Below are 23,635 nucleotides of genomic sequence, written 5' to 3'. Positions count from 1 at the left end.
CAGGCACACACAAATGCATGCATATGCACATGCATGTGCATGCAGAGCCATGTGTATACACGTGCACACACATGTGCAGAATGCATGAACACTGGCACACACAAAGGCACACGTTAACACACATGCACACATGTGCAGGCACAGACATGCACAGACACGCACTCCTAGTGCTGTGTAAGCCTGAGACCCACCAAACACATCCAAGCACATTTTTAGACTCTGATGGCATTTTATGTAAATGCTTAAATTGCCTTATTCTCCGATTTTTTGTGACAGGATGGTCAGGTAAGCATTTTAAATGCTATTTATTCAAAGCTGGTCTGCCTCCTAGTTCAAGGACATGCCAGGTTACCTGTGCACCCCGTGAGTAGGAGCGGAATATAGTACAAAATCTTCCCTGCCCCGACGTGTCCCTGGAAAAGACATTGAAGGCCATTAACAAGGCATGCAAACTGAGCCCAGTTCCCTACAAGGCCGTCCCATTCTCATCTGGAGGGACTTGGACATACTGACGGGCACCTGGGGCCCCTCTATTTATAAAAGCGAGACTACAGGCACAGTGGTGGGCTTTAATCACTCAGATGTTACGTAAATCGTGTTTGGAGAGAGAGCTGTGTTAAGGCACATGAGTCCACACTGGGGGAGTGAGTCTACATTGCAAATGGTGAGTCTACACTGGGGCAGTGAGTCTACACTGAGGGAGTGATTCTACACTGGAGGAAGTGATTCTACACTGGAGGAAGTGATTCTACACTGGGGGCAGTGAGTATACACTGGGGCAGTGAGTCTACACTGGGGGTGGTGAGTCTACACTGGGGCTGGTGAGTCTAGACTGGGGCAGTGAGTCTACACTGGGGGCAGTAAGTCTGCACTGGGGTGGTGAGTCTACACTGGGGCAGTGAGTCTAGACTGGGGAAGTGAGCCTACACTGGGGCAGTGAGTCTACACTGTGGGCAGTGCATCTACACTGGCGTGGTGAGTATACACTGAGGAAGTTAGTCTACACTGGGGAAGTGAGTCTACACTGGGACCAGTGAGTCTAAACTGGGGCAGTGAGTCTACAATGAGGGAGTGAGCCTACACTGGGGGCAGTGCGTCTACACTGGGGCAGTGAGTCTACATTGAGGGAGTGAGTCTATACTGGGGCAATGAGTCTACACTGGGGTGTGAGTCTACACTGAGGGAGTGAGTCTACACTGGGGGCAGTGCGTCTACACTGGGGCAGTGAGTCTACGCTGTGGACAGTGAGTCTACACTGTGGGCAGAGCGACTACACTGGAATGGTGAGTCTACATTGAGGAAGTGAGTCTACACTGGGGCAGTGAGTCAACACTGAGGGCAGTGAGTCAACACTGGGGGCAGTGAGTCTAGGCTGAGGGAGTGAGTCTACACTGGGGCAGTTGAGTCTACACTGTGCGCAGAGCGTCTACACTGGTATGGTGAGTCTACATCAAGGAAGTGAGTCTACACTGGGGCAGTCAGTTTACACTGAGGGCAGTGAGTCAACACTGGGGGCAGCGAGCCTAGGCTGAGGGAGTGGGTCTACAATGGGGCAGTGAGTCTACACTGAGGGAGAGAATCTACACTGGGGCAGTGAGTCTACACCGTGGGCAGTGTGTCTACATTGGGGTGGTGAGTCTACATTGAGGGACTGAGCCTACACTGGGGCAGTGAGTCTACTCTGGGGACAGTGAGTCTACACTGAGGGAGTGAGTTTACACTGGGACAGTGAGTCTACACTGGGGACAGCGTGCTGAAAGTGGGGCAGTGAGTTCACACTGGGGTGGTGAGTCTACACGGGGGTAGTGAGTCTACACTGGGGCAGTGAGTCTACACTAGAGGCAGTGAGTCTAGACTAAGGGAGTGAGTCTACAATGGGGCCAGTGAGTCTACACTGAGAGAGAGTGAGTCTACCACGGGGTAGTACGTCTACACTGAGGGACTAAGTCTACACTGGGGCGGAGAGTCTACTCTGGGGGCAGTGAGTCTACACTGGGGCAGTGAGTCTACACAGGGACGGTGAGTCTATACTGGGGTGGTGAGTCCACACTCGGGGCAGTGAGCCCACCCAGGGCCTGTGAGTCTACACCGAGGGAGTTAGTCTACACTGGGGCAGTGAGTCTACACCGGGGCAGTGAGTCTACTCTGGGGACAGTGAGTCTACACTGAGGGAGTGAGTTTACACTGGGACAGTGAGTCTACACTGGGGGTAGTGAGTCTACACTGGGGCAGTAAGTCTACACTGAGGGAGTAAGTCTATACTGGAGGAAGTGATTCTACACTGGGGGCAGTGATTCTATACTTGGGCAGTGAGTCTACACTGGGGCAGTGAATCTACACTGAGGGAATGAGTCTACACTGGGGCAGTGAGTCTACACTGAGGGAGTGAGTCTACACTGGGGCAGTGAGTCTACACTGGAGGCAGTGCGTCTACACTGGGGGCAGTGAGTCTACCCTGGGGCATTGAGTCTACACTAGGGGTGGTGAATCTACACTGGGGCGGTGAGTCTACATTGAGGGAGTGAGTCTACTTTGGGGACAGTGAGCCTACACTGGGACAGTGTGTCTACCTTGGGGACAGTGGCCCAACAGTGGGGCAGTGAGTCCACACTGGGGTGGTGAGTCTACATGGGGGGCAGTGAGTCTACACTGGGGCCGGTAAGTCTACACTGGGGTTGGTGAGTCTACACTGGGGCAGTGAGTCTAGACTGAGGGAGTGAGTCTACAATGGGGACAGTGAGTCTACACTGAGGGAGTGAGTCTACCCTGGGGCAGTGAGCCTACACTGTGGGCAGTGCGTCTACACTGGAGCAGTGAGTCTACATTGAGGGAGTGAGTCTACACTGGGGCAGTGAGTCTACACTGAGGGAGTTAGTCTATACTGGGGCAGTGAGCCTACACTGGGGCAGTGAGTCTGCTCTGGGGACAGTGAGTCTACATTGAGGGAGTGAGTCTATACTGGGACAGTGAGTCTACACTGGGGCAGTGAGACTACACTGAGGGAGTGAACCTATACTGGAGGAAGTGATTCTACACTGGGGGCAGTGAGTCTACACTGGGGCAGTGAGTGTACACTGTGGCCAGTGTGTCTATACTGGGGTGGTGAGTCTACACTGAGGCGGGAAGTCTACACTGGGGGCAGTGAGTCTGCACTGGGGTGGTGAGTCTACACTGGGGCGGTGAGTCTACACTGGGGCAGTGAGACTACTGGGGTGGTGAGTCCACACTGGGGAGTGAGTCCACACTGGGACAGTGAGTCTACACTGGAGCAGTGAGTCTACACTGGGGGTAGTGAGTCTACACTGGGGTAGTGAGTCTACACTCGGGGTGGTGTGTCTACCCTGGGGTGGTGAGTCTACACTGGGGGTAGTGAGTCTACACTGGGGCATTGAGTCAACACTGGGGGTGGTGAGTCTACACTGGGGCATTGAGTCAACACTGGGGGTGGTGAGTCTACACTGGGGAGTGAGTCCACACTGGGACAGTGAGTCTACACTGGGGCAGTGAGTCTACACTGGGGGTAGTGAGTCTACACTGGGGTAGTGAGTCTACACTCGGGGTGGTGTGTCTACCCTGGGGCGGTGAGTCTACACTGGGGGTAGTGAGTCTACACTGGGGCAGTGAGTCAACACTGGGGGTGGTGAGTCTACACTGGGGCATTGAGTCAACACTGGGGGTGGTGAGTCTACACTGGGGCATTGAGTCAACACTGGGGGTGGTGAGTCTACACTGGGGCAGTGAGTCTACATTGAGGGAGTGAGTCTACATTGGGGACAGTGAGCCTACACTGGGGCAGTGAGCCTATACTGGGGGCAGTGAGTCTACACTGGGGACAGTGGGCCTACACCGGGGCGGTGAGTCTACACTGGGGTGGTGAGTCTACACTGGGGGCAGTGAGTCTATATTGGAGGAAGTAATTCTACACTGGGGGCAGTGAGTCTACACTGGGGCAATGCGTCTGCACTGGGGTGGTGAGTCTACACTGGGGCAGTGAGTCTACACTTGGGCAGCAGGCAGGAGCTGTGCCTGGTCCGTCCGTTTCCAATCCAGCAATGAGATCCACTGGGATCAGCCCTCATACACAGGCTATGTCTTTTACTCTGGGACTGAGAACAGAGGCCCAGGGTGCTTGACCTGCAGGGGAGGTATACGGAGGCTCCCACTGCTGGGACACGTAGAACTCTGAGAAGGGCCAGCTAGATCAGCTCCTGTGCATGTGCTCACGGCAGAGCTCCCGGGACGGTGGGTGCTGCATCTTTCCTCAGGGAACGTCGACACACAGCTGGTTGAGCCATTAGCACACCAACTTCACCAGGTGGTTGTGCAGGGACAGGAGCCCCTCGTGGGCCTGGCCCTGCTCGCGCAGGGGTCTCCCACACATGAGCAGCTAGATGCAGGTAGCTTTGTTGCTTCTCTTCCTTGTCACTGTGGTTGATGACCACCTTGCCTTCCATGTCTCAGAGATGCACCCAGACTCTGGAGTGATGGGCCGGGGCTCAGGAGGGAATAGGAGGCTCCCATCATTCCCAAAGATGTGGGAATGAGAACCTGGATTACTGAGAAGCAGTATCAGATTCATCAAGAATCCCTGGGCCAGCCTCAGTGGAACCTCGGGGGTCTAGACTTCATCCACAGATAGAAGCCACTGGAAGTTTGTAGGCAAGATGGCAAGACGAGAGCAACATCCAGAAAAGTGTATCTGTGTGCGTCAGTGTAGTGTGTGTGTGCATGTGCATGTGTGCCCGAGTGTGCAGGTGCACATGAGCGTGAGCAAGCATACATGTATGAGTGTGTGTGTGTCTGAGCATGTGTACATACAGTTGTGAAACAAGGGCACTCACACAACAGCCCCCTGAGCAGAGACCATGTCTGGGACAGCCCACCCTGGCTCCAGCTTCCAGCATGATCACAGGTAACACCCAGGACACAGCAGTGAGCAGAGCCCCGTGCTCACCCTCAGGGGCTCCTCCTGGTTGACCGGGTGGTGCATATGCACCCTGGATGGTGGACACACACTCTGGGGAGTGGTGAGCACACTGTGGAGGGCAACGGAGAGAGGAGGCCTGCTCTCAGAACTGGCAGGTGACAGAGGCTTAGGAAGGTGGACGTGTGAGCATGGTGCATGGGAGGCCCTCACGGTCCTGCAGGGACCCAGGTGATTGTGATCAAGGTGGAAAGCCCTGTGCTTACCAGAGCTGCAGCTTCACACGCCGGCCATCCAGCAGGATAGTGGTTGTCTTGTAGTCGATACCTGTTAACAAGGAGGTCATGGGACAATCTTAACCCCGGTTTGGCTGCAAAGCATGTCCACAGGGTTGTTTTCAGTCAAAACATTTAGGGGAGAAAGGGTTCATTGTTGGTGCAGATTTAGATGTACAGGGCAAATGATGTCTAGCTGTGTGAGCATCTTCTGGATGCTCTTGGACCCCTACCTGCTGAGCTGTACTTCTTGTCCAGTAGGGAGCCTCAGCCTAACCCACTGGCTCCTCTCTCGTGACCAGCCTGCTGAGCTCCGTCGGGTGAAGGCCAGGTATCTCCTAGACCCCCCTCAGCCTCACAGTCAGGTTCCCTTGACCAGACCCACTCACGTTTGTGCCTCCCCAGCTGCTGCCCAGAGGGCAGAGTGACCCCCACAGTTCAGACTTGGCCCAACAGTCAGAAGACCAGAGGACTTTGCCTTCTGCCTCGAGGGACTGTTGGGGAACATGGGGTCCTTCATGGCCTCAGGAAGCCCGCGTGTGACCGGTAGTCAGCCCAGCAGGGTCCCCTGCCTGTTGGCAGCACTCATGGGCTCTGACTTGGGTTCTGTGTTCAAGGAGCTAGGCTAGAACAATGGAACGGGTCTGCACTGCTGAGATGATCCCCAGGGGCTCACACTGGGGACGTGAAGTCAAAGTGCGTATGAAGGTAGATTGAAGCACTACCTCAACTGTGTAAAAACACAGACACGTGTATTTGTGCGTGCATGTGCTTAAGGAAAAAGAACTGAGGGAACAGCCAAAGCTGCCATTTGGGACCTCTGGGTTGTGGAATATGGGTGGGTATACCTTCTTTTTTTCAACCTTTCTCTACGCTCAAGTCTTTTTTCAATGAGCATATTTTTCTTCTAAAATCAGAAAAGCAGTAGCATTAAAAAAAAAAAAAGGAAGAAAAAAGTATCCACCAGAAACCAATTTTACTTCTTTGTGAAACCACGGTGTTCACAAATGTTCTGGTGGAGACCAGCCACATTGTCAGATCTGTCAGTGAGAACTCATGCTCAAGAAAGCATCGTTGAGAGAGAAGGCTTCTATGAAGTGATTAGAGAAAGCCAGAAGGAGCCCTCCTTTCTGAAAAATAAATAAAACTCAATTCATGGCAGCTTCCTAACATGACATTAAGTGGCTTTGTGGTACTTGACTTACTCCACTTACAGGACTGATCCAGGAGTGTTCTCAAAGCACTTGGGTCTAGAGAAGACTAGTCATGAGAACATTCCAGGATGTGACCAGGCTCTGAATTTGTTGACAAGTAAAGCTGAATTAAGAATGGTAACTCTAAAAGGAAAACTTCTGACAAGGAGGTGGAAGTGAGAAGAAGAGGAAAGTCCTGCCACAAGAGACTACCCTGGAGAGAGCCCCCCGTGGATAGACGATCCTCAGCAGCCCTCCTCCAAAAGAAAAGAAAAGCCTGATGCAGCTCAGAAAACAAGCTCCTCTAAAATGCAACCAGAAAGAAGGTGCCATTACCAAATAGATTACCTTATGCTCCTTGGAAGCATCTAGAATGCTTAGACAGACTTGGCCCTGAGGCCCCCCTCCAAAGAGAAAAGCCCCACCAGAAAGTATATTGTATTCAAGAAAATCTCCCCTTATTAAAGAAGGTTGACGGCAAACAGTGTGCAAGGTAAAGGGAGCTGAGACTTAGATTCACACCCTGATAGCACATCACCCACATTTTTAGGGTGGAGTGTAAGATATCCCATAAAGTACGTAGGTCTCTCCATCCTTGTGGCTTTATACTCCTAAATCATCAAGCGTGTGTCTAGTGTGTGCCTGGTGTGGGACATGTGTTTTGTGGAGTGCACCAAGGTGGGCTCGTGGAGGTCCAAGTGTTCTCGTTCTGCCTCTCAGAGTTAATATTTTAAATGTTCTCTAAGAAGAGGAGTCTTGCACTCAAAAAATAAGAACAGGACTATTCTCAAGAAAAAGGACCAATCAGACAATAAAATTAGACATGTCATAGCACAAACAACAGAACTCAACAGAACAGTTAGAAGAAGTCACAGAAACTAAAACAAGAAAAAAGAGATGGAAAACAGGAGGAAAAAGATAAGAAAACTACAAGGTTTGTGGATAAGGTCCAACATCTGATTAAATGGAGTTTCAGAAAGACAGCCAGAAAAAATAGAGAATTGTCCAAAATCACTAACAATAGTAGCAGTGGTATTAGTAATAACTACAAGAAAATTAACCAGGACTGAAGGACATCAATACATGATTCTCCAGTTGAACACTGAAAAACTATCCACACCAAGGCAGTTCATGGTAAAATTTCAGATACTAGGGATAGAGAAAAAAGTCATAAGTTTCTGGAAAATTAGGAAAAACAGCTCACATAAAATGCAACAGGAATCAAAATGGCATCTGATTTCTCAGTGGAAGCTGTATGGCACCATTTTCAAAATACTGAGGGAAAATAAACTGCGGGCTGGAATTTTATACCCAGCCAAAAGGCCAATCAAAAGTCTCAGAGTTACCTTTCTGTCTTCTTTCTGAAAAAGCTACTAGGTGATGTACCCCAGTCAGACAAGGAGGCGAACAGAGAAGACTCTGCTGGGGGTTGTGCAGAGGAAACCACTCGGCAGAGGGACCTAGGGATGATGCTGCTCATTCAGGGACCCTCAGGCCCCTCCTGCCAAGCCCCTTTCCTCTCGGGCCTGCTTCGGCCCCAGACTTCATGCTGCAACCTCCAGGAAGGCCTCCGGCCTGTCTTGAGAATGGACCCCCTCCCCAAAACCCTGTCACACGGAATCGCGGTCTCATATGTACCACAGAAGCTGTCTCCAATAACTGTAAGCCCCGTCTGTTCGCCCTTCAACATACAGGAGATGATCCCTCACGTTGGCTGGGTAGAGAAATCAACTAGCGGACAAAATCTTACTCCCTCAGACTGGAATGCATCTGTTTGTTCTTTCCTCAAGGAAATTCAAAGACAGCGCCAAAGGCAGGCATAATTAAGAGACTCAGAATCACCGCTCTTTGCATAGGTTAGAAGTCTGAAGGGTATACATCAAGGACACAAAAGTAGAAGCAAATTCCCTTTACCAAAAACCAAACCTACTGCCGTCAAGTGGATTCTGACTCATAGCAACCCTATAGGACAGAGTAGATCTGTCCCGTAAGGTTTCCAAGGAGTAGGTGGTGGATTCCAACTGCTGGCCTTTTGATTATCAGCCGAGCTCTTAGCCACTGTGCCACCAGGGCTCCCAATCCCATTTATGATCTAAAATTAGGCACTCCCTGGGCTGGCCTGGCTTCCCCAGGGTCTGGGTGCTGAATCCTCCCATCCCACCCATACAGGGACACCGTGTATGGCCAGTAGGCACTTTCTGAGCTCCCCCTCCTTCTCTGTCTCTCCCTCCCCATCTTCCTGACATGAAGGAGCATGGGGCGTTTTCAGTATCGTGAGGCAGGCCTCACGGACAGAGATAACCCTTCTGTACTGATTAAAAATTTTTTTTTTCTTGTTTCGCCCTAAGAATCAGTACAAGAGAACACTTTCTAGATCAAATGAGCCGACCCCACTACGAAGTAGTCCCCTTATCTCCCTCTGACTCTCTCAGACCAGAACAGTGTGGGGTGTGGTTTTCCTGAGGACCCGGTGGAAGCTGAGGAAGGAATCCTTGCATAGAAAGGAAAATGCTCTTCTGAAATCCCTTGACCAGGTGATTCTACCGGCCCCACCTCATTGCTTCAGGCCCTGTTTAATCGCTCTGTGGCGTGACTTCAAAGGACCTCCTCACCATCCTCTGAAACCCCACTAAGCTCTGCAGAAGGTAACTGCAGAACACCTGTGTCCTTTTGTGGCAGTCATCGCTGAGGCAGGTGTAGTGTGAAACATATACAGATATGAATAAATATTTACATGCATACGCAGTATATATGTATGTGTATGTTCGTATATAGAAGTCCTGGTGGCATAGTGGTTCAGCACTCAGTAGCTAACCGAAAGGTTGGTGGTTCAAATCCACCAGCCACTCCACGGGAGAAAGATGTGGCAGTCTGCTTCCACAAAGATCACAGCCTTGGAAACCCTATGGGGCAGTTCTACTCCATCCCATAGGTCACTATGAGTTGGAAGTGACTTGACGGCAATGAGTTTTTTTCTTTTTTCTCTCATTAAACAGTTACTACACATATGGTTTTGTGACATTGGTTACCAACCCCACGACGTCAACACTCGCCCTTCTCGACCTTGGGTTCCCTTACCAGCTTTCCTGTCCCCTCCTGCCTTCTAGCCCTTGCCCCTGAGCTGGTGCCCCTTTAATCTCGTTTTGTTTTATGGGTCTGTCTAATCTTTGACTGAAGAGGGAACCTCAGGAGAGACTTCACTACTGAGCTAAAACGGTGTCCGGGGGCAGTACTCTCGGGGTTTCTCCAGTCTCTGTCAGGCCAGTAAGTCTGGACTTTTTTTGTGAGTTAGAATTTTGTTCTATATTTTTAGTTTTTTTAAATGTATTTATTCTAGCAACTTCTGAGTTAATGCTGGACATATATATTTTCCCTTGGAATGCCGAAGGCTTTGCAGTGTCTGCGTGGAGTGACGACTACACACACTTGGGGGTTTAATTTTGAATCGGAGGTAACCCCAGCCTTGGCACGGCTGTTAGCAGGTGGTGAGAGACCCACCCTTCCCATACTGGAGCCGTTTTATTTTTGTCCCTCAGGAGATTAACCTACTGCCCGAGTGTGGTTGGCTCCTTTGATCTAGAAAGTATCCTCTCATGCTTATTTTTTCAGGCCAAACAACTAAAAAGTAGTTTTCATAAATGTAAAAGTATTCATTCTAACAGTCTTTTTCAGCGCCCTGTGAGCCCTCTGTATTTTATTTTCATCTGAGTCATGAAAGTGTGTGGTATAAGGTGTCAGATGCTCTCTAAGGCCTAGTGTGAAAAACGGCAGCCCCGTCTATGCCCCTGAGCTTCCCACTCCCCATTTTAACATTTTTTTATCACATGTTTGCTATGTATCTCCAAGTTTCTAAAAACACACATTTCTGCTCCCTGCAGATAACGACTATAAATGCTGGGCCAGATACAATGCCACCAATGACCTGACAACACTGGAGGCGACCCAATGCATGAGGACAGAGGGTCCTGTCATCCTCTCTCAACTTTGGCATCATAACTTGGAGATGCAACTGGCCAGCCTCCTCACCAGATGGAAAAGAACGAACCTGAGAATTAAAGTAACACAGAAGAAACCAGAGATGGGCACGTGCAGGGGTAAGTTTGGGAAAAAAGATAAATAGAGTGAGAAAGAGAGACTCCTAATGGTATCTTTTAGCCACCTGGATCCAGCCATGCCTGAAACTAGAATAACATTTCAGTTGCACAAAGCAATATGTTCCTTTTTGCTTAAGCTACTTTGATCTGATTTTTTTGTTTGTTTGCATTTCATTTGCACTAAAAGTGCCCTGTCCGAAAGAAAACTCTTGAAGCTAACTGGAGAGAGGAACAGAGAGTGGTCTGTGCTGGGAAAAGATACATTTTAACATATCCCCAAAGCGAAATACAAATGACCTCCACATCCCAGAGTCTCGCTATCAGTAAACAAGTAGTAAAAGAAAATCTAACTCAATAACAGTGAGTTAATTATTAACCGTCATGGCCCAAACTGAACTCAGTGACTTCTTAGGGTGGCTGTTCCATTAAAGCAGACTGCTGAGTAAGCAGCCCCTCCAAGGGCAGTTTTACAAGGAAGACAGCAGCCCGCCAAGCCCCAACCTCTACGCATCAGGCCCGCCAGGTGGGCCCTTCCTTCCTGTGCATCCTCCAGTCCTTCTCAAAGCCGGGCTCCCAGGATACCTGGAGGGAACACACGTGTTAACATGGACCCGCGATGCTACCCCACAGAGGTTGAAGTAGACTGACAGCCCCACCCTAGAGGGACCTGCATCCCCTGGGCCCCCAACTCAGGCCCATCTCACGCAGGCCCATGATGGGTGGTGCTGGGTGCTGTGCCCTGTTCAGATCCAGAACCTTCCACTCCTCCCCCAGCCACCACCCCCAAGTCTGGACACCAGGCCTAGAGCCACTGCTGCTCTTACTCCAAGTTATTTTTTCTCTAAAATCAAAGTTGTTCCAAAGATAAGCTTCTAACACAGCTGTGCCTCCCCCAAACCACACCCTTTTATGGTTGGGTTCAAATTTATATCATAGGACCTCCTGTTTTCACAAACTTACTTATTGGACACTCTTATTCTCTGCAGCATCTTCTTCTGTGTTATCTCCGCATGTATGTGCTTGCAGTTTTATCTATTGTATCTTGTCTGCTGTGACCACCGTGAGTGATGATACATCTGGGTTCAGGAATACATAACTATTTTTGAGAATCGTGATGTCAGTGTGTTACGGACGAAGATAACTGTTGGTAAATAATTCACCAAGAATTCTGTAATCAAATCAAATAGGAATGCACCAAGGTTCCCACACAGAGCCTGGGACGAGGTGGCCCTGTCAGAATACACCAAGACTCCCACATAGAACATGGGACAAGGTGGCCTGTCAGAATGCACCGAGACTCCCACATAGAACATGGGACAAGGTGGCCTGTCAGAATGCACTGAGGTTCCTACAGAGAACCTGGGACAAGGTGTCCTGTCAGAATGCACCGAGGTTCCTACAGAGAACCTGGGACGAGGTGGCCTGTCAGAATGCACCGAGGTTCCTACAGAGAACCTGGGACGAGGTGGCCCGTCAGAATGCACCGAGGTTCCTACAGAGAACCTGGGACGAGGTGGCCTGTCAGAATGCACCGAGGTTCCTACAGAGAACCTGGGATGAGGTGGCCTGTCAGAATGCACCGAGGTTCCTACAGAGAACCTGGGACGAGGTGGCCCTGTCAGAGTCCACCAAGGTTCCCACAGAGAACCTGGGATGAGGTGGCCCTGGCAGAATGCACCGAGGTTCCCACACAGAGCCTGGGACGAGGCGGCCTGTCAGAATGCACTGAGGCTCCCACACAGAGCCTGGGACGAGGTGGCCCTGTCAGAATGTTCATTGAATGAGTCAGAATAGCAGAAGCAAAAAGGAAGATAATTTTAACCTCCTGAAAAAAAAGAAGTCAAATGCCAACCAGTGCTTCTCTACACTTTTAGCTCCACACGATGAATAAATAATCCAGCAATCTATTTTCATTCCTCCGCCACCTGCTTAATCTCTTCCAGCAACCAGTAGACAGGCATGCCTTGACAGAAGACGATCCCTTTTATGGTATAAATACTGATTAGATGTAAGTCATGGACACATTCAGCTTTGAGTACCTGGCATTTGAGAAAGTGTCTTAGGTCAAATTAAAATATGAGAGAGCAGATTCGTGGTTTCCAGGGGCTGGGGAGAAGAGGCTGGAGTGCCTGCTAATGGGTACAGGGCTTCCTTTTGGGGATGAAGATGTTTGGGACCTAGATGGAGGTGGTGGTTGTACAACAACGTGAATGTACGAAATGCCCCTGAGTTGTGCCCTTTAAGATGGTTACTTTTACCAGAAAACTTGTTGCTGTTGAGTCAACTCTGACTCATGATGACCCCATGTGTGTCAGACTAGAACTGTGCCCTACAGGGTTTTCAAGGGCTAATTTTTGGGAAATAGATGGCCAGACCTTTCTTCTGAGGCACCTCTGGGTGGTCGAGTGTGTTAACCATTTGCACCACTCAGGGACTCCCTCAGCAGCATTGCTGTACCAAATGTCCCAACCCACGGAGTCCGCGCTAATCCTCAGGAAGAGGCCTGAGCCCTGGCACCATCAATCTCCTGGTCTCCTCTCTAGTTTCAAGAGCTCCTCCGAACAGCAGACGCTAAGGCTATGTGGTGTGTCTGGGGATGAAAAGAAAAGCTCTCGTTGGAAGCACTGACCTAGAAGTCAGTGGAGCTGCAGTGGCCTGGGGGACGTCAGCCCTTTGGTGAGTGGTGCCCAGTCTCACTCTGCTGCGAATGACCATCCCGAATGCCAGACAGCCAAGCCAGGCCTCCTGTCCCTGCTCAGGCAAGAGAACCAGCACCTCCTTCTACACTAGCCCAAAGAACGCTGGGCATCCATTTTATGTAAACTTGGTCTCGACACCTGAAGCTTCAAAGAGGGCCAAAGCCCGGACCTGCGAGGGCAGACCTGGTGACCTGGTGGAGTCTACCCCACAGGGTCATCTGCCACCCTCCACCGGCCCCTGAGCACTTCACGTTACGGTACAGAACTTAGAGCAACCCTATTGTGCTGGCCCTCAGAGCCAGTCAGCCAGGCCCCTCTGTGAGGACAATCCCCTGGGTCTAAGAGAAAAGGGCTGCTGCCCCTCAGGCTGGGTCAGGCCCTAGGCACCGGCCTGCTGAGCCAGGAGCCTCAGAGTCGCCAGCAGCCCAGCCCAGCCAGAGCCAGCATGCTGCCCGCCAGACACGGGGCTCTGGGGGCTCCTCTCGTGTGGTTCCTCTAACATCTCAGACGTGTGGCTCTGTCTTGCCTTCGTGTCTATAAATGTAATACTTCCCACCTGCAGTGGGCCAAATAGTGGTCCCAGTTCTAACCCCCCACCACTGCCATCGATTCTATTCTGACTCATAGTGACCCCATAGGGTTTCCAAGGCTATAAATCTCTAGGGAAGCAGACTGCCATACCTTTCTCCCTCGGAGCTGCTGGTGGTTTCCAACCGCTGATCTTTCAGTTAACAGTCGATAGCTTTAACCACTGTACCACCACGGCTTCTTGTTCTAAACCCCAGTACCTGTGAACGTGACCTTGTTTGCAGATGTACTCAAGTTAAGATGAGGTCATCCTGAATTAGGGGGACCCCAAATCCAACCTGTGGTGTGCATAAAAAAGGGGAATCTGGACAGAGAGAAGCTGGCCACGTGAGACGGAGGCAGAGATTGGAGGGGTGGTCTACAAAGCCCAGGAACGCCAAGCATTGCCGGCAGCCACCAGAAGCTGGGAAACAGGAAAGGAACAGATTCTCCCTCAGAACGTCCAGGAGCCAACACTGCTGACACCTTGATTTCCTACTTCTGGCCTCCAAAACTGTGAGAAATAAATTTACGTTGCTTTAAGCCCCAGTTTGTGGCTCTTTGTCGCGGCAGCCACAGGAGACGAATGTGCCGTCCACAGCCATTTCACCCGGCAGCTCCCGCAAACACCTACCTCCCATCAGTCCACTCACCACCCCATCCAGGCTCTAAGATAAGGAAGCTCAAGGCCCAGGGTGCTGAGATCCCACTCACAGGCTTCTAGCCATTTGGGTGAGTGATTCCAAAGTCTGACCAGGCTGGCTTCTGCATCTCTCAGGGGTCACACCAACATGATATGTTAAAACAAACGGTGTGCAGCACCCAGTCCTGTAAAACATGCCCATTGTTCTGAACCAGAAGAGACACATTCTATCTCCAGATGGTCTTAGGAATCTAAGAGAATATTCAGTATTTTGCATACATAAATTTATCTTTCCTAAGAAATAATACTTTTCAGCCTTATGTATTAAGGGTCACCTAAAGTTTAGTATGTGCACTTATGCTTTCCTCTCTGTAAACTTGCTTTTGTTTTTATTTTTAATGAGACAGAATGCCACCCCCATCACGAGTCACAATACAAATAACACGCCAGTTGATTCAAATTCATGAGCAAACCCGGCTGAGTCACATTTGGGGGGAGGGTAATTAATTATTAGCTTGTAAGAGGTTGGAAAGGAGCCCTGGTGACACAGTGGTGACTGAAAGGTCGGCTGTTGGAACTCACCAGCTGCTCCGTGGGAGAAAGATGTGGCAGCCTGCTTCTGCCGTGGAAACCCTACAGGGCAGTTCTACCCTGTCCTACAGGGTCGCTATTAAGTCAGAATGGACTCAACCAACGGCACACAACAACAGCAAGAGGTTGGAATATGCAGCTTACATCAACTAAAAACAACAGGTTTACTTTCATATGACAAAACCCCAGAATCACTTATGACAACCTCCTTGTCTCTACCAACAGCCTCATGGAGACGTTTCCCAAGAGATGACCAGTAGATCGGGTGGTTTCAGGTGGACAGCTCTGGGTGGACAGAGTGCTTGGCGCTGGAACCCATAACCTGGCAGTGCTGAGCCCTCCCTGCCGGGCTGCGGAGGCAGGCTCTTGGCAGAACCAGCAGGAGGTGGATGCCGGCAGGACTTTGGACCACTGAATGTCCCCATTACTTTGTTCTAGAATCGTGCCCTCAGTCGTCTAGCCAGTGGGTCTTAGATCACATCAGGTCATGCTGTCAGCTTCCCATCACCAGAGGGGTCGTGTCTGCACTGGACTGAAGTCAGAATGGGCTCCATGTATGTGGTGGGGCCCAGGTGTGGCCTTTAAACTACACGGCATGTTAAAAAGAATCCAAGACCATAGAAATCCAAACCCACTTAAGTAAAAACAAAAGTAAGACCAAATTCTCAGAAATGTAATTGACTATGGTTATATTGTGGTTGTTGGTTGACATCAAGTCACCCCGACCCATGGAGACCCCATACACAGTAGAACAAACGCGATGGTGTCTTCAGTCCTAAAGTGGTTGCCAAGGGAAGCTCGCAGATTGGCCATGTGACTCGTAAATCCACACCGTCTGCAGAATCGCAGCCCAGGGAGTGGCTCGTCAAAGGCAGCGGAAAGGAGAAAAGCCTGCCTGATAGTGCAAAACACTTTTCTCTTATTGTGGTCAAATAGAGACAACAAAACACTTGCCACTTTAACCATTTTTACACGCACAATTCTGTGGCATCAGTCACGTTCACCATGTTGTATACCCACCACCACTACCCGTTTCCAAATGTTTGGCATCACCTCAAACAAACTCAGCCCCCCTCAGCAACAGTTCTCTCCCCTTCCTCCCCCACCCCCACCTGCTTAAAAAAAAAATGAATTTAGGTTCTTACACATTTGCCTATCCTGGATATTGCATGTAAGTGGGATCATACAGTATTTGTCCTTCTGGGTCTGGTTTCTTTCACTTGGCATCATGTTTTCGAGGCTCATCCGTGCTGTAGCGCGGATGCGTGTTGTTCAGCCATGAAGAGAAATGAAGTCTTGACACATGCCGCACTTTGCTGCAACAAGACGCTTCAATGCTCCTCACAGCTAGGAAAAGCTGCTTTTCCCGAGCCTTTCTGAACATTCCATTTGAAGAACCCGAGGACAGCGGAGGGTGGGATAAGAGAATGGCCAGTCGCCTCCATCAAAGTCCTGGGTTTTCCCTCTCGGTGAGTGCCCTGAGGAACTTACTCACTTCTCAGGGCCAAACATAACCTAGCTCAGTAATGAGTCTCCTCACACTCCGCGTGGTAGTTATCATGATCAGCCCTTAGCAAATATGAAACAGAGAAAGGAAGATAAGATTTTCCAGCTGGAAAAAGGAGCCAGGAAAGTAGTCACAGAAAACAGTTAGTCTCTTGTGCTGGGAAAAATTGGGAGGCGAGAGATTGTAGCATTCAGTGTCAATTTAGTCTACCCCCTCCCCCATCACTAATGAAATGACCAAAATATAGATAATGCAGCAGCAGAGAAGGAAAGGGTCACAACCTGGTGCCCGAAATATCACCCATTGGAGGCCAGGAGAGACACCAGATTCTGAGATTCCAGGGTGAGAGAGGACAAGGCCAGCCACCCCAACTCCTGGGTCATGCTGTGGAGAGGCAGAGCCTCCAAGGGGAAGAGAGGCTGGGACTGGGCATGCCCCCCAGATAGAAGTGAGGCCCTGGACACTGGTGAACGGTGACAGGCTGGAGTGTGAGGAGTCATGGTGGAGTAAAGGCTCCTCTCTGGGAGATGGGCACTTGGCAGGAGGGACTACCCAGCCCAGAGTTCCCCTCCCTCTCCCTCATTGCGTGCTTGGGTTACAGGACAGAGTCTAAAACCCAAGACCCCTGCCCTCCAACTGCAGGCAAAGAGGAAACAAAATGGCCAGTGTGGAGACCCAGTCTGCTACCCAGACTGCAGCGAAGGTGACAAAATGTCCAGTGGAGCTGTCCGTGCAGGAGAGGCACGTGGGGACGCACCACAGCTACCGTGAAGACAAAGCACAGGGTAAAACCCACCAGCAAAAGACCAGGAGCCCGGCCCACGTGTTACAGACACAGGCACAGCTCTAGGCCGAGGCCCACACACTCCCCAGACTGACAAAGGTGGGAAAGGAGGCTCTTTCCAACTGGAATCCAAGTGGAAACAATGTGTCCTGGCTCTGACCTCATGCTTCATTCCAGATGGAAAGCAGGAATCAATGTGAAAGGTTAAAACAATAAAGTTCGTACAAGGCAACATCTTCTAAGTAGACAAAGATTTATTAAACAGGACCCAAAAACTCCTAACCACAAAGTATTGATGATTTGAATATTAAAGATTATAGTAAAATTAAGTGCTTCTGTTCACCCAATGACAATTAAAATTGCGTGAAAAGACAACCCAGAGATGGGAGTAGTTATTCATATACCTATACCTGACACGGAAACCCTGGTGGTGTAGTGGTTAAGTGCTACGGTTGCTAACCAAAAGGTCGGCAGTTTGAATCTGCCAGGTGCTCCTTGGAAACTCTACGGGGCAGTCCTACTCTGTCCTATGGGGTCACTATGAGTCGGAATTGACTCGACAGCACTGGGTTTGCTTTTGGTTTTGGTTATACCTGACACAGAACTTGTATCCAGAACACATTAAATAAATAAAGAAAAACTCCTACCAATCAATAAGAAAAAAACAGACAACCGAATAGAAAAAAATGGACAAAAGACTTGGACATCTCACAAAAGAGGAAATCTAAATAAGCATACGAAAAGGTATTCTACCTCATTAGTCATCAGAGAAATGCAAATTGAAACTACCTCTCCGGATGGCTAAAGTGCAAAGGAGGGGAACTACCAAGGGTTGGCGAGGATACGAGGATACCAGCAAGCTGAACTCTCCTACTTTGCCGGTAGGAGGGTCAATTGCTATCATCACTTTGGAAAACTGCTGGGAGCATCTATACAGCTGCACATACGCAGTACTCAGCAATCCCACACTTGGGTACATTCCTACATAGACCAAAAGATACATACTAGGAATGTTCACAGCAGAAGTAATCATAATATAAACTAACATCCAACACAGATGATAAATAAACCATGGCGTAGTCCCACAAAGGATACGACAAGAAGAAACAACTGCCCCCAACGACACGGGAGAATCTCACACACAAGGGAGCAAGAGAAGCATTTGCAGAAGGGCATATCCTGCCTGATGACACCTGTACAAGGTTTAAAAACAGGCAAATGCATCCACGCTGATAGAAGTCAGGAGAACGGTTATGGGGGTGGGGGGTGGGGAGGGTAGTGACTGGAAGGGAGAATAAGGAAGGGACAGGGTGGGGGGCTGTTAGCGTTCTGTTCTCAGTCTGGGTCTGGTTACATGTGTGTTGGGTTTGTAAAAATTCATCGATCTGCACAACCGCAGTATGTTCACTTCCCTATATGTATGCCCCCTCACCCTTCGCTATCAGTTCGATTCCGACTCATAGCAACCCTGTAGGACAGAGTAGAACCACCCCATAGGGTTTTCAAGGCTGTAATCTTTACAAAGACAGACCGTCACATCTTTCTCCCACAGAGCAGCTGGTAGGTTCGAACCACCGACTTTTCAATCAGCAGCAGAGTGCTTAACCATTGTGCTACCAGGGCTCCTTTATATGTATACAGAGAAAGGTATATACGTGAATATGTGTATATATAGTTAAAAAAGAAAAAGAGACAAAGAATCCAACCTAAAAGAAAACATAACCCAAGGAACAGAGGAAATTCATCCCGATTGCTTCATGTAATATGCAAACTTAATAAGAACACTAAATTGGTAAAATAAGAGCTCAAAGAAGAGTTTTTTTTTAATGAAATGAATTCTTTCAGAAATGAAATTTTTTTTAATAAGAAATAAATTGGAGACCCCAACAATACCATTGCTGAATGAATTAATAAATTAAAAACAGCTACGAACAGTTTAGAAACCCTGGTGGCATACTGGTTAAGAGATATAGCTGTTATAGCTGTTAACCAAAAGGCTGGCAGTTTGAATCCACCAGCTCTCCCTGGAAACTGTAAAGGACAGTTCTACTCTGTCCTACAGGGTCGCTATGAGTCAGAATCGACTCAATGGCAATGGGTTTGGTTTTTGGTTTATGAATAGGTTACTAAAACCAAAAATTACTGACAAATAGAAAAGCCTTGAGATAATCACAGAAATGCAGAAGAGGAAAATAAAAAGATCAAAGCAATGAGAAAGACGTGAATACAGAAGACGAAGATGATCTAACATTAGGTTAATTGGCACAGTAGGCAGAATAATGGCCTCCAGAAGATGTCCATGTCCTAATCCCTAAAACCCATGAATATGTTAGGTTACGTGGCAAAGGGGAATTAAGGCTGCAGATGGAATTAAGGTGGCTAATAGGGTCACTATGAGACAGAATCAACTCAACAACAACAGGTTTGATTTTTAATCAGCTAACCAGCAATCCTGGTGGTGCAGCGGTTAAGTATTCAGCTGCTAACCAGAAGGTTGGCAGTTTGAACCCACTAGCCGCTCCACGGAAAATGTGGCAGCCTGCTTTCACGAAGGTTTACAGACTTCGAAACCCTATGGGGCAGTTCTGCTTTGTCCTACAGGGTCACTGAGTCTAAACTGACTTGGTACCAATGGGTTTAGTTTTCTTTGGTTAATCAGCTAACGTTGTAATAGGGAGATATCCTGGATTATCAAAGTGGGCCCAGTGTAATCACAACAGTCCTTAAAAGTGGAAGCGGGAGGCAGAAGAGTCAGTGTCAGATCACGCCACATGAGAAAGACTGGACCAGCCATTGCTGGCTTTGAAGATGGAAGGGGGTCCTAAGCCAAGGCATGCGGGGGGCCCTCTAGAAGCTAGAAAAGGCAGGAAAACAGATTCCCTCCTAGAGCCTCTAGAAAAGAACACACTGCCAATACCTTGATTTTAACTCAGCTAAACCATGTTGGCCTTTCTGACCCCCAGAACTGTAAAATAATAAGTTTGTATTGTTTTAAGCTGCTAAGTGTGTGGTAAATACGTTATAGCATCAATAAGAAACTTATACAATCGGTGTCTCTGAAGGATAAACAACAACAAACGTAACAGAGATGCTTCAAAAATATAACAAAGTAAATGCCCCTGAAACTTAAAAAAATACCTGCTAACTGAAAGAACACACCGTGTATCAGGCATTCAACACAAGACGTTCAACTCTGAGACAGGGCCTGAGTTAGCTAGTGAACTGAGGCCAAAAGAAAGAATTCTGCAGAAACTCGGAAGAAAAGGCAAATCACTCACACGGGGGAAAAAAATCAGGCTGATTTCTGGTATCAGATAGCTGATAGCAAAATTCAATGCTGGAATAGTGGAACGAGAGTTACAAAGTGTTGGGGAAAGAATATATAAGCTAAGAGTATCATACCCAGCCAAGATTTTGTTAAAAAATAAAGACAACCGGCTAGCATTCTCAAACATGAAAAAGCTCAGGAAATACAGTACTCATGAGCCCTTTCTGAAAAAAATGACTGATAATGAAGTGTAGCTAATTAAGAGATAGAGCAAGGTAAAGAATTCCAGAAACATCAATGGTAAAAGGACTGACGGTGAGCACTGAACCCACTCGGATGTTGAGTTAACATGAACGATTATGACAGGTAGTACAGCTACAATCAAAAGTGAGTTTTACAAACCTGGGCAATGTGAGATAGCAACATAGCCTATAAAACTCAGGTGGCAGGTAGAGGGGAACAAAAGTGTGAAGGTGCACACACCCTTGCTTCAATGCCAGAAGCAAACATGTTTCAAATGGAAACATGTCACTTTTTCAAAATCATAATGATTTTAACTTCCTCCTAGTTTTCATAGTCTCTTCTCTTAATCTTAAAGGAATCTTTCAGTAAATAGAAAACCCATGAGAGGGCACATTCACGATATGGGTTCTTTTCTGGGGTGTCTCAAGCCAAATAGACAACAAAACTTTTTGCAGAAAGTGTCTTTTTAGCCTATTGTAGCCTGTTGTTGGTTGCTGATTGTGACTCACAGTGACCCTGTGTGTGCAGAGAATTGGGCTCCACAGGTTTTCAACACAGTGACCTTAACCAGTTGGCCAGGTCTCCTTCCGAGATGCCTCTGGGTGGATTCAAACCACCAACGTTTCCGCTAGTGGTCTAAAAAAAAAAAAAAAAAAAAAATTTTTTTTTTTTTTTTTAGCACTTAATAATCATTGTGCCACCAGGAATCCTTCTTTTTAGCCTAAATCCTTACAGACCACTCTCATTAAGATACCCACATGTCCTGTTGTTTCTCTGCTCAGGAGCCTCAGGCTGCCATGAGCTCTCACTCCTCCCCTGAGGCCTGTGCTAGTCAGAGGTGCCCCGTCCTGGTTGAGCAGACCCAAATCCTTTTCCTCCCTTCTTAGAAGCTCAGGTCAAGTCACAACTCCTTGTGATGCCCACGTGTCCAGTTCACGCAAACTCCACTTCTTAGAAAGCCCCCAGACTGGCAAGGGCAGGAGTTCCTCCTGTGACCTATGTCTCCTCTAGGCTGGCCTTGACCTCTTGCCTCCTGCCACCCCCCACCTTGCCTCCCGTACCCTCAGGCCCCCTCAGGTCAGGAGCTCTAAGTGTCTCCGAGATTGAGGGGTCCCTCTAAGGGTCCCTCCTGGGCTCCAAAAACTTGGTCGCCGATTGCAAACCCAGGATGCAGAGAGAATGGCTACAATTTCTATGCTGGAAATGTCCAATACCAGGCCCGAGGACGCTCACGTCCTGCCACAGCCACACCTGCAGCACGGAGGCTGCTGAGCCACCCTGGCAGGTAAAGGCCTGGAGTCGCGCCATCGCCTGTCCCTTCTCCAGTCTCCCACCCAGGTTTCTGTAGACGGCACTTCCCTCTCCTTTCCTCCGTCCTCGCAGCCCCCTACTCACACTCCAAGGGCCTGCAGGATCCAGCCACCTCAGGCTGCCGCTCTCCAATCTCAAACTTCAGGGCACCCCTGCCCGGCTGCAGCCCCTAACCCGCTACTACTGTGAGCAGAGCCTGGGCGTCCCGGTGGCCCCCGCGCTTGCAGCCCAAGCTTCTGCGTGATTCCTTCCTCCGCCCCATGCCGGGATCGGGGGTCACCTGGGCATCTTTGCCTAGTCTGTCCACTAGGCGAGGAGACCCTCAGACAAGCGGGAATCCTGGAGAGGCCTCGGGACTCGTTTATCCGCGTCCTCTCTCGCGCCTCTCCACCCGACCCACGCGCTGGGCCACCGTCTGGGCGCCTGGTTCTCAAAGCTCCGCTCCAAACGCTGCGACCACGACTTTGTTCCTGACCCCTGCCAGGCTCCGGGACGCGGCCTGCTCTCCTGCCCTTCTCCTGCCCCTGCCCTGCCGGCTCCTGCCCCCGCCCGGTTCCGCGCAGGCCACGCACCCTCTCCAAACACATTGCGCTCAACCTGGCCTCCCTGCGGGGCCTGCGGGCGCCCCTCATCCAGTCTCCGCGCCCGGATCCCCACGGCCCCTCGGCCTCGCATAGCCCGCACGTCCGCGGACCCAACGCGGCACCGCCTCCGCCCTCTCCCAGCCGCTCCCGCGCGGGCCGCTCACCACGGGACTGAAAAGAGGAGCCCGGTCCCACGCCCCCCGCCCCTGAGCCCCGCGACCTCGTCCTCGGCCCAGCGCCCCCGGCCATTCGCCCCCGGCCGCACGTCCTCAACACCGCGCCACTGGTCCCGCGCCCCCAGCCCCTGGGCTGGCGCCCCCGGCCCCCCGACTCGCTCCCTCCGCGCCCCCGGCCCCCTGGCTCGCCCCCCCGCCCCCCGGCTCGCGCCCCCGACCCGCTCACCCGCCGGGTGGCCGTAGGGGGACTCGACGGTGCCGTCCTGCAGGCTCGCCAGGATCTCTCCCTTGCCCACGTCGCTGTCGCCCACCAGCAGGAACTTGAGCAGGAAGTCGTAGGCCCGCACCGGGCTGCCGATAGCGCTCATGGTGCCGCGCTCCTCGCCCCGCGCCATCCCCGGCCCACGCGGAGAGGCGGGACTCGCGGGACGAGACTCCGCTCCCGCACCACCCCCGCCGCGCTGACAGCCCGTGGCCCCGCCCCTCCCCGCCATTGGTGTGCGGCAGTTGCTAGGCGGCTGAGCGTGGCGATTGGCTGGTCCGCTCCTCCGTTGGACTCGTCCCGCCCCCAGGCTGACGCCCACCCGCTCCTCAGCGGAGGTGGCTGCTACCGCAGCCAATAATAGGTCGAGGGCGGGGCATAGGCGGGGCCCTGGGCGGGAGGTGCTGACTTCGAAACCAATGGTGGGCCGGGGGCGGGGCAGAGGCGGGGTCTGATGGGACTAGGGGCGGGAACGCTGTCTCCGCAGCCAATGGCGGATTCAGGTCCCTGGGCG

At 50.4% G+C, this 23,635-nt stretch overlaps 1 protein-coding gene across 1 annotated transcript in view; it reads right to left on the bottom strand.

Annotated features, from left to right (window-relative positions):
* Nucleotides 1–23,279, bottom strand: part of RAB40B (RAB40B, member RAS oncogene family) — a 28,091-nt gene extending 4,812 nt beyond the window's left edge. Inside the window, exons 1-3 of the mRNA XM_003417365.4 lie at nucleotides 23,086–23,279; nucleotides 5,191–5,251; nucleotides 353–413 (exon numbers count right to left, since the gene is read on the bottom strand). Coding sequence (XP_003417413.2) covers nucleotides 353–413; nucleotides 5,191–5,251; nucleotides 23,086–23,254 — 291 coding nt within the window. The 5' untranslated portion in view covers nucleotides 23,255–23,279. The remainder of the gene's footprint in view (nucleotides 1–352; nucleotides 414–5,190; nucleotides 5,252–23,085) is intronic.
* Between the last annotated feature and the right edge of the window lie 356 nt (nucleotides 23,280–23,635).

Source organism: Loxodonta africana, chromosome 18 (assembly GCF_030014295.1).
Source record: "Loxodonta africana isolate mLoxAfr1 chromosome 18, mLoxAfr1.hap2, whole genome shotgun sequence".
NCBI lineage: Eukaryota > Metazoa > Chordata > Mammalia > Proboscidea > Elephantidae > Loxodonta > Loxodonta africana.
Note: the sequence above shows the minus strand (reverse complement) of the source record. Positions and strands in the feature narration are given on the sequence as shown.